This window comes from Citrus sinensis, chromosome 2, assembly GCF_022201045.2.
Source record: "Citrus sinensis cultivar Valencia sweet orange chromosome 2, DVS_A1.0, whole genome shotgun sequence".
In the NCBI taxonomy this organism is placed as follows: Eukaryota; Viridiplantae; Streptophyta; class Magnoliopsida; order Sapindales; family Rutaceae; genus Citrus; species Citrus sinensis.
Window position 1 is genome coordinate 6,520,998 of NC_068557.1, and position 11,875 is coordinate 6,532,872.

Below are 11,875 nucleotides of genomic sequence, written 5' to 3' on the forward strand. Positions count from 1 at the left end.
CCAAAGAAGGCTTAGACACTTCTATCCTTGCTGTCCTAAGAGATGGGCGATTCATCTCTTTTGATGATTCCTTGCTAAGTAGCATCGAATCCAGTCTGTGTAAAGGTCCAATTTCATTTGATTGTTATCCAAACATAACAATTTCACTTAAAGACAAAAATATTTTGAAAAGCATGATTTTACAAATCAAAACCCACAATTATAATATGATTGAGGGTTCCATCCCAGTTGCCTTAATTTTTAAAATCTCGTATAAGACAATGATCACTGCATTCAGTACACAACATAAATTCCAGTCAAAGAGAGATGAGACTCTTCTCTTGCAGACTGATTTGTCTAGAGCCAACACTGTAATTCCAAAACCTATTCAATGGAAAGATGTCCATCTTCCAGAAGAATGGATTCTTGAAGGAGCCGCTCCACCAGCGATTCCAAAACAACTTGAGCCTAATACAGAGTTGCAAAATGTGACTCAATATTCCGATGGCAAAGTCAAACTGTCTTTCAGAAGATCTACCTCATCCAGATTTTCTGACAAAGCTTCGTGCTCAAGCATTCCTTCATTAGAAAGGAAATTTACAAAAGTACCCTCTGTTATAAATCTTCCTTTTCAAAGTCAACCTAGGTTTTCAACTTCTGATATACCTAGCACTTCTATACGATCAGTCGATTACACCACTAGTGTTCCACATCCAATCTACACTAGTAGTCAACATATTCAAAGTCAGGAAGAGAAGGAACCTTCTCCTCCAACATCCCCTACATTTTCTGCAGTCACAGAAAATGTCATTAATGTCATCGAAAAAGAATTTGAATTGGATAAAACTCTTTTACATAATGATTTTTATTCTGATTTAAACAAAGAAAAAAGACTTTGGTTTTTCAAACACTTTTTAAACCAAAGAAAAGAAATCCAACAATTTTATTATGAATTTGTGAATCTTCATAAAGTTCATATATTGTTTTTTGATTGGTTCGAAATATATTCTTCTGATAACAACATCGCTTACCCCTTCAAAGAGTCAAACCCTATTACTATTAGGAAAAAGACCACTGAATGGAAACTCTCCGATAGTAATAGAACTGTCGATTCTGAGCATCCACCCCTCCGGAGTGTAACCGTTGACCACGGCGAACCTCCTATAGAAATTAGAGCTTCACCTTACAAAATCCCCAAACCAAATGATACTGATAGTAATTTAAGTAGTATTATCCAGCAGAATAATTTCTGCAGTACTAACTTAAATACTATAGGAAAACAGTTGACTAGAATAGAAAACCAATTTCAACAGTCAACCATATCTGTTTCTCCTAGTCAAAAGCCTATCCCTTCAAAATCAGATTCTGATAAAAAGCTTAAGGAACCTATTTTCAAACCTTTCCAGGTTTCGAAAACTAGCCAAAAGCTTGTCCATGAATCAAAATCGGATTTTGCAAAAGCCATCAGAGAACAACTAGATAGGATAGAAGCTGCTTCTTCCTCATCTAGCAAAGTTCAGATTGCCCTTGATACTCCTCAATCTAGCAAGATTGGAGTATTAGAAAAAGATGACCAAACTTCTATTGCCTCTTCTGACTTAGAAGCCTTTATTGATGAACCAATTTCTAAAGCCAATAAAATCCATTGGGAACTTGCTATCCCTACTTCTAAATCTCCACCTGATTTAACTATAGACAACAGGCCTAGTGCATTAAATCAAGCTCGTTATAATGCATCCTCTGTCTATGAGTGGAATATAGATGGAATGTCTGAATACAACATTCTAGGTGTATTGCAGCAAATGACCATGGCAGCCAATGCCTATAAAACCCAATCAGGAACTTCTGACAAAGCCATTGCAGAAATCCTAATTGCCGGTTTTACTGGTCAACTCAAAGGATGGTGGGATCATCTTCTCACTAAATTGCAGCAATTAGACATCTTTAATGCCATCCAAACTGATGAGAATGGTGCTCCCATTCTTGATGAGTTTAATAACCCTATTCAGGATGCAGTTGCTACCCTGATTTTAACCATTTCCCTTCACTTCATAGGTGACCCTTCTCACCTTAGAGACAAAAACGCCGAGTTACTACACAACTTAAGATGTAGGAAACTCAGTGATTTCCAAGAATACAAAACCACTTTCTTTACTAGACTCTTCCTTAGGGATGATGCAAATCATGTAACTTGGAAGGAAAAATTCCTTGCAGGTTTACCTACCCTATTGGGAGAAAAGGTTAGAAATTCCATCAAAGCTCTCTATGACAATCGTATTCCTTATGACGAGCTCACTTATGGTGAACTAGTCAGTTTTGTCAATAAAGAAGGTTTAAAGATCTGTCAAGATTTGAAATTACAGAAACGTCTGAAGCAGGAGCTTAGGAGATCTAAGCAAGAATTAGGCGGTTTTTGTAAACAATTCAATTATGACCCCTTTAAAGCTTCTACTTCCAAAGATTGTAATGGTAAGTGTTCTACAAAACCTTACAAGAAATATTACAAATCTAAAAGCCATAGGAAACCCTTTCACGAGTTTAGAAAACTTCCTTATAAGAAACCCTCGAGGCCTTATAAGAAACATAGTTTCTCTAAAAAGAAAGAGTTTAAAGCCAAACCTAAAACCTCATTCAACTTCAAAGATGCCACTTGTTTCAAATGTGGTATGAAAGGTCATACTGCAAAGTTTTGCAGAATGAACAAGAGACTCCAAGAGCTTGACCTCAATGAGGACATCCTTTCCAAAATAGCCCCCCTCCTTATAGAGTCCTCAGACTCTGAGTCTTCCATGTCGGGAGATAATGACCCCCTCCAAGTTGATGAGTTATTTGATTCAGACACCTCTGCATCTAGCAGCAGCAATTCTGATTCGGATTCCTATTTAAAGAAAATCAATGTTTTGACTAAAGACCAAGAAATTTTTCTTGAACTTGTAAAGCATATTTCAGATCCAAATCTTCAAAAAGAATATCTTGATAAACTTTTGAAAACCATGGATTCTGACAAAGCCGGAACCTCAACTGAGATTTCTAAGGTTCCAATTATTAAGAAGAATTCTTATGATCTTACTCAAATTTTGGATAAAAAGAAAACAAAAAAGGCAGTTCCTAATATCCAAGATCTTCAGAAAGAGATAAAAGAAATCAAATGTGAAATCAGAGATTTAAAAGAAAAACAAAAAAGTGATTCTGAGACTATCCAACTTCTTTTACAAAAACAATTGCAAGATAATTCAGACAATGAATCCAATCCTGATGATGGTGAGGATATTAAAGTAGAAAACATAGAGTCTGTGCCCAATGATTTTCTATTTGTTTTAAAGCAAATCACCACAAGAAAGTATTTGATTAAAGTCACTCTCATCTTTTCTGATGATTTTGCTATGGACGCCATTGCCCTTTTTGACACTGGCGCTGATTTAAATTGCATCAGGGAAGATATCGTCCCCAAAAGATTTCATGAAAAAACAAAAGAAAGACTTTCTGCCGCTAATAATTCAAAATTGAATGTTAGTTCCAAAGTTGAAGCCTCGATTTATAATAATAAAATTGAATTTAAAACTTCTTTTGTTCTTACAAATGATATACACCATGCTATCATTTTAGGAACCCCTTTTATAAATCTTATAACCCCGTATGCTGTCAATTATGATGGTATATATTTCAAAGCAAAATCCAAAGACCTTGTTTTCTCGTTTATTGAAAAACCCAAAACAAGGAATTTGAATATTGTCAAAGCTTGTTCTGTTTACCAAAACAAGATTAATGCCATTCTTAAGTCCAAACAGGATGATTTATTTTGCTTACAAAAAGATTTAAATTTCCAAAGAATTGAGAATCAACTTCAAAATGATTCTATACAAAGAAAAATTCTTGATTTCAAAAGCCTCATTGAAAAAGAAATATGTGCTGATTTACCATCTGCTTTTTGGAAAAGGAAACAACATTTGGTAGATCTGCCTTATGAAAATTCTTTTGATGAAAAACAAATACCCACCAAAGCACGTCCAATCCAAATGAACATGGAATTGGAACAACATTGTAAAGATGAGATTAATGATCTTGAAAATAAAGGACTTATTGTAAAATCAAGATCACCTTGGTCTTGTGCCGCTTTTTATGTCAACAAAAATTCTGAAATTGAAAGAGGCGTTCCTAGACTTGTGATAAATTATAAGCCCTTAAATAAAGCCTTAAAATGGATTAGGTACCCCATACCTAATAAAAAGGATTTGCTCCAAAAATTGTGTTCTGCTCTTATTTTTTCAAAATTTGACATGAAGTCTGGTTTTTGGCAAATTCAAATTCATCCAAAAGACCGTTATAAAACTGCTTTTACTGTTCCATTTGGACAGTACGAATGGACTGTTATGCCCTTTGGTTTGAAGAATGCACCCTCGGAATTTCAAAGAATCATGAATGACATTTATAACCCCTACTCCGAGTTTTGTATTGTTTATATTGATGATGTGTTGATTTTTTCTCAAAGTATTGATCAACACTTCAAACATTTAAAGACTTTTCATCTTGTTACAAAAAAGGCTGGCCTGGCTCTTTCAAGTACAAAGATTTCATTATTTCAAACAAAAGTCAGGTTCCTTGGTCACCATATTTCCAAAGGCACTATTACCCCTATTGAGAGATCACTTTTGTTTGCGGATAAATTCCCAGACAAAATTCTTGACAAAACCCAATTACAAAGATTTCTTGGTAGTTTAAATTATGTTCTTGATTTCTGCCCTAATATCAATAGGATGTCTAAACCTTTGCATGATAGGTTAAAAAAGAATCCTGTTGCATGGACAGAAGAGCATACCAAAGTGGTTAGATTAATAAAGCAATCTGTAAAAAACATTCCTTGTTTATTTCTTGCAAATCCTGCATTACCTAAAATTGTTGAAACCGATGCATCTGACATAGGTTATGGAGGAATTTTGAAACAAAGGGATAATGATAAAGAACAGATAGTTCAATATGTTTCTGCTCATTGGAATGACTGCCAGAAAAACTATTCTACTATCAAAAAAGAAATCCTTTCCATTGTTTTATGCATTACAAAATTTCAAAGTGATTTATTAAATCAAAAATTTTTACTTAGAATTGACTGCAAAGCTGCAAAACATGTTTTAGAAAAAGATGTTCAAAACATTGCATCAAAACAGATTTTTGCACGATGGCAAGCTATTTTAAGTGTTTTTGATTTTGATATTGAGTTTATTAAAGGTGATAAAAATTCTGTTCCTGATTTTCTAACCAGAGAATTTCTTCAAAACAGATAATGCCGCCAAAGAAGAATAAAGGTAAAGCAGTTCTCAAAGACACTGGTTCCCAAGAACCTTCCAAAGAACCCCTTTCAACCCCTTCCAAAGAAAAATTATTTTCTTCAGCCTTACCCATTAAATCTTGGATTGAAATGGTTGAAGAACATGGAGCCCAATACAAATCGGTCTCTTCTGACGACCAAGTAAAGCAATGGATGAGTTCCATTACAAAATCTCCTGAGCTCATGCTCGCCCTCCAAAACCTTTCTCAAAGCCAAATTTCTCCTAAAAAAGAAATTGAAATTACAAAACCCTCTTCCCAAAATGTTGTTGTCTCTGCTGAAAGCTCATCTTCTCAAATTGTGCTTTCTCAGCCAACACCTTCAAAGAAAACCTCCGATTGGTTTGATAAAACCCATTTTCAAAACATTCTTTCTCTAGAAGATGGATTTTACCATTCTGATCCTTTTCAAAGCATTTCAAAGTTTTTTCCCAAAGGCTGGTTTTTCAAACCATGGGATTTGACAAAACCCCAGTCTTATTATCAAAGCATTTTGGAAATAACTGAATCTGTTAAATTCAAACATTTCTTTCTTGACAAAGCCCATCCAGAACCGGCTTATTCAACGGCCACAATCCTCAAAGTATTGAGCCCAAATCAGTGGGGTGACCTACTCCACAATTGTAAAACCTTCCCTCTAAATTTTGAAACCCGTTTACCACATTGTCGGACTTTTTCCTACTGGGATTACCAACAAGCATGGTATAACACCTTCTTTATCCAAAACCCTAAAAAATCCCACTCTTGGTTATTTTTCTTCAACACAAAGATAACCGTTCAAAGCCTTCCAAATTGGTTTCAACATTGGTGGAATCATTTTGGCCCAATTCCACAAATCTTATCACCAAACGCTACAAATTGCCTAAACCTCTTCAAAGCCCATTATTTACCCTCTGTCTCAGAAAAAAAGATTTCCCCCCTTTCTTTGCTTTTGTGCAAATTTCTTTCTTCCTTGGGTTTGTTCGTGGAACCTACGTTTCCACAACCAAGATTCCCAAGTCATCCTTCAAAGAACCTTTAAAGTCAAATGGTGGTCAAAATTTGATGAACAGTCCAAATTGACTGTCAACATGATCAAAGATTGGCTCTCCTCTAAAAACCTCCTACAACCAACCTTGGAAGCCTCTAAAGCCCAACAGACCTTCCTAACCCAAAAATCCAAAGCCCAGTCTCTTTTGGCAAGCGCCAAAACGGAAGATGAGTATTTCAAAGCCATGGAACAGCTCCTCGCCTCTCGATCAAAGTCCTCAGCTGCAGATTCCTCTGAAGATGAAGATGAAGATGTTGATGATGATGAAGAGCCTTTCATTTCTCTCGGAGACGATAATGAAGATGACTGTTTCGGCATTTTCTCTCCAATAAAGCATTGTAAATAATTATTTGATTATTTACTTAAAAAAAAAAAAAAAAAAAAAAAAAAAAAGAAAAGAAAAGAGATGTATTTTCGGGTGGTCCCCTGGACACAAGTGAGAGCGCACATGTCTCTTCACCCGTATTGTATTTTTCTACAAAGAGTCTACTATTCAAAGCTACGATCCAATTGTTACTGTGCACTTAAAATCCCGCTACAGTGAACAGTGCAACTTTCCAGAGTTTACTGTGCACTTAAAATCCCGCTACAGTGAACAGTTTAAAGATTTTGTATATAAACCGAGAGGAAGACTTAGACTCCTCAGGTTTTTCATTTTCTCTTCTTCTCTTCCTTCTCTCTAAACACTCTCTCTCTCTCTCTCTCTAAAGTCCGAAGAGTTCAAAGAAATTTTCTGCTTACACAATAGTTCTATCACAGAGCTTTGGGTGATCAGACTAGTTCTTTATCTTCAATCTTCCCGTCTTTCAATCTTCCCTTCTGGAAAGATTTGAAAATTTGTAAAGCCAGAAAGCAAAGATGTATGTTTAAATTCAGTCCTTTAAATTTTTAAAGTTTAATGTAATTTAAATTTTCGCAATTTACTTTAAAGCATTTACTTTTCTGCAATTTAATTTTATGCACATTTAAATTCCAGCAATTTATTTTCAAAGCACTTTTCTTTTCAAAGCATGCTTGCAGACTGATCTGTATCAGATCTGCCATATAAATTCTACATTCCTCTGAGGCAAAGAGACCGGATCTCGATCCTCAGTTGTAAATCTTCTCTTCTCCCTCCATTCCTTCAGAGCACCATTTCCGGGATCCGGATCTGGTACTGTGTATGTACCCAAACCTTTAAAAGAACCTAATCTAAATCTGATAATAGCCAAATAAAAAGAATCGACCACGTTTAAAGCAACTTAACTCTATTTGGTAAACTAAAACTGATTTGGTATATCGGCTGGAAACCCGAACGTGCGGGCTATTGATCTGTTCTAAGTCAGATCTGGGTCCAAAGGCTTCACTCTGTGTAGCATCGATCTGGTCTAACAACGCCACGTATCAATTAGTTATTAAAATTGACTAACCGCGTTCAAATTTGTTTGAACATTGTATGATCCAAAGCAAATCTACTTAATTTCAAAGCTGGTAACTTATTTTAAAATTTGGAAAAACCGATCCATTAATTGTTTAATTTAAAGTCTTAATACTGAGATCCAACGAAAGCACATCCATCCTTCGATCCTATTTCCTTCTGGTATATATATATATATATATATATAAAAGTATATAATGATAAGATACATGCATGTAACTTAGAGAATCCTATATATATATATACACTATTCTTGTTAACTAAGAGGAAATGCTTTTGGGAGAGCAGCAAAAGTACTATATGAGGCCTTTTATTAAAAGCAAAAGTATAGTCATTGATTTGAATATTACTCAAAAGTCACAAATTGGATCAAATAGATATATTTTGAACAGAAATAAAACATGAACTTGTTAAGAGATTGTTAGCAAAATTTAATTTTTGTTGGAAACACGCGGGTGCTTGGGCTAAAGCAAAAATTTATATTAAGAAATACAAGTACTCTACGAAGTCTCTTGTAACAAGAAAATAAAAATAAATAAAGTGAGTATATTAGTCGTTGGATTTGAATGTTATTCATAAGTCAGACATTAGATGAAATGGTTCATTTGAATAGAAATGAAAAAAAAAATGTTCAATTTTATTAAGAAAATTTAACTTTGTTGGAAATAAGCGTGTGTTTAGGTTGAAGCAAAACTTCTCATGTTTTACACGTGCACATTACAGCATAAAATATTAGAATAAAACACAAAGGAAAACAAGATTAATCATTGAGTCAAATTTCTCCTGTTAATTATCACCGTCGGATATACACTCCTCAGTTATTAATCCTACGGCTGGTACCATTCTATTAGTCTCGCTCACCTCATCCTAACCGTCTGATTCGTTGTCCACTGAACGGTGATTGTTCTTCGCTTCCAAATCCGCCGTTTGAACCCGGACTCTTTTCTCTCCTTTGCTATAAAAGCCCCTAAAATAAATTAAGCGAAACAAGCACTTCATCATTTTTCTGCTTCGCAGATCGCTAATCGCGAATTTAATAACTAGTAGAGGTAACTTTAATGCCCAAATATCGTTCTTAATTTTTTTTTCCCGAATTTAACTCTTTTTTTTTTGCGGTTCCTTTATTCCTTGGATCTTTCTCCATTTTTCTGCTTTAAATTTTAATATCGCATTTTAATCAGGACTAATTCTAGGGTTTCTGTTCTGGTTTTTCTAGGGATTCAGATTCTAACTCTTTAGTTTTTCAATTTTAGGGCATCGATTTATTTTATGGCATTTGAATGCCAACGCGTCACTCGAGTTTCGAAGGATTTGACTAACTCTGTTGAAGATAGTTTACTTTCACAAATTGAATCTGAGTTAAACAATTTGAATTTTGAGATTGAAGCTACAAAATCCACTTTGGAATCTAAACAATTGCCGTGTAATGATGTTTTATCGAATCTTCATCGGTCAACAATAACTGACCTTCCCCCGGCGTTGATAAGTGAGATCCTCAATTGCCTTGATCCTAAAGAGCTAGGTATAGTTTCGTGTGTATCCCCAATTCTCCATAGGTTAGCATCTGACCACCATGCTTGGAAGGAATTTTATTGTGAGAGATGGGGGCTTCCGATAGCGTCTGCCCCGTTGGGTGCTGGGTTTTCGGATGACAAGTCTTGGAAGGAACTGTTTGTGGAGAGAGAGTTTAGGAGTAAGACTTTCCTTGGTCGGTATAGCATTGATGTTCTGTATGGCCACACAGAAGCTGTTCTCACAGTTTTCGTTTTGGCTTCAGCAAAGCTTTTGTTTACCTCTGGGTACGACTCAATTGTTCGAATGTGGCATTTGGAGGATGGGTTTTCGATTGCATCTTCAAAGCCACTTGGTTGCACTATTAGAGCGGTTGCTGCGGATAAGAAGCTCTTGGTTGCTGGGGGTACCGATGGATTTATTCATTGTTGGAGAGCAGTTGAGGTCCTCCCACATTTGTTTGACATTAGTGGTTCGGAGAAACAGAACACTCAGTTTCGGCTTTGGGAGCATGAAGGACCAATAACATCCCTTGCATTGGATCTAACTAGAATTTATAGTGGTTCATGGGACATGACTGTGCGTGTATGGGATCGTGCTTTACTCAAGTGCCTAAAGGTCTTGCGACATAGTGACTGGGTTTATGGTCTTGCACCGCATGACACTACAGTTGCTAGTACGTCAGGTTCTGATGTGTATATTTGGGATACTATCGGTGGTTGTCTACTGACTGTTGTTAATGGTGCCCATGTTGGTAACACTAAGTCATTGGCAAGAAGCCATACTGGAGATTTTCTTTTCACAGGTGGGGAGGATGGAGCCATACACATGTATGAGATCATTAATGATTGTACTGAAGCTAATGTTTTGCTAGTTGCTACATGGATTCCTCATACAGGACCTGTTAATTCTCTTGCATTTGAGTTTCCTTGGCTTGTCTCAGCTGCTGGTGACGGAAAGCTTTCGCTGATTGATGTGAGAAAGTTGTTAAGGAGCGGCAGGCATACATCAGGGAAGAGGGTTTCAAGGGTTATTGAAGTGGAGCCACCTCAGAGAATGTTGCATGGGTTTGAGTGCAATTTATTATCAGTGGACATTGGTGCTGATCGTATAGTATGTGGTGGTGAGGAAGGCATTGTTAGGATTTGGAATTTTTCACAAGCATTTGAAATTGAGAGGAGGGCCCGTGCTCTTAGAGGAATACGATTGGAGAATAGGATGAGGAGGCGTAAACTTCAGACAGAGATGAGTAGTAAGGGTGGTCGGACTGATCAATGTTCAGTTGCAGCCAAGAAGAACCCAATGAATGGCAATAGGAGAAGTGTTTGGCACAATAAGCGTGGGATGAGTGGCAAGCTGAAGGCTTAGTAAGCTGATCGTAATAGCCACATGCTTCTAGCCATCACTAGGCTATTCGTCTTGGGTAATTTGTGTAGCAGATTATACATTGTATGTTTCAATATGCTTCTGGACACCACTAATGTGGTATTCTTTTACTTAGATGTTTGAATATTAGACGTAGTTTATTTCATAGTAGTTAACAGACAAGCTGATCATGATGCTCCTTGCTATGCCATTCAAAATGCTCTTCATTTCCCTTCGTATGCAAGAGGTTATATGTTTTTTTTTTCCCATGTTGTGGAGGTGCTTCTTAAAATAAATATATCTTTTTTTTTGGGGAAATCGTTTGATATTTGTAATTGGCATTCACTAATGTCTGCAATCATTTTATCAAGAGAATGTGCCATAGATAAATCATTGGCGAAGAAATGCATTCTAGTCATTCTGTGGTTTAACATTTATCTCATTTAATGATAATTTAGCTACACAGTTAATTTAGTCCCAACTAAGAGGTAAAGCTTCTGAGTTAATATTGGACATAAAACTTTTGATGGAGTTCGAGCGATTTGATTTTATTAGATACTGAACTTATATGTGTGTGATATAAGGTATAGACACAATTGGCTAATTCCAAGCCTATTTCTGAAGGACTAGAAAATTTAAGAATAGAGGCCGCAGATTGAATGCCATTTGTGGTCGTACTTCTTTGTTATCATCTTTGTTTTTTTTTTTTTTTTTTTTTTTCTCTTTGGGATCACCATCATCTTGATGCTTATTCGGTTATTTCTTATCTGTACTAGTACCTTGATTCTTGACTTGTCCCTTTCCCTCTCATTATGCCCTTGTGGGAAACTAGGGTTATTATTTATGTTGGTGAGCATAGAATTTCATGTTTTAGCACCAGCACCTCAAAGCTGAATGAAGACGTGGGAAAAATTACTTCCTTTACAGCTGATAAGGTGATCTAATTGCGGCTAAATTGAGTCTCTGGATATTGGATTTCTGGTATAGATGATTGGTGTTGATTTGTTGGACTATGCATATATAGTGTGCAATTTTCGCGCTCACAAATTGAGATTTTTTATTGGCTTTTGAACAGCTTTAGCTTACAATTTCTGAAAAGTCTGGAGGCATAACGAAATAAGTTTTCGTTTACATATTTTTTCAGTTCACCCTAGACCCTTTTCGGTGTTTTTGTCAATTAGATTGTAAACAGAGAAAACAAGAAAAGGGGAAAATAGTGGCTATTGACCCATGTATGTGATCCATCAGAC

General features: G+C 36.0%; 1 protein-coding gene across 1 annotated transcript; it reads left to right on the forward strand.

Moving 5' to 3' along the window:
* The first annotated feature begins 8,632 nt into the window (after positions 1-8,632).
* LOC102628695 (F-box/WD-40 repeat-containing protein At5g21040) lies at positions 8,633-10,894 on the forward strand. The gene is made up of 2 exons (XM_006470128.4): positions 8,633-8,797; positions 9,002-10,894. Exon 2 carries the CDS (start codon positions 9,018-9,020, stop codon positions 10,626-10,628), a length of 1,611 nt encoding a protein of 536 aa, XP_006470191.2. The 5' UTR covers positions 8,633-8,797; positions 9,002-9,017; the 3' UTR covers positions 10,629-10,894.
* Positions 10,895-11,875: the final 981 nt, after the last annotated feature.

Excerpts from the sequence above, each read along its gene's own strand:
- LOC102628695 (XM_006470128.4), top strand. The coding sequence starts at position 9,018 with ATGGCATTTGAATGCCAACGCGTCACTCGAGTTTCGAAGGATTTGACT.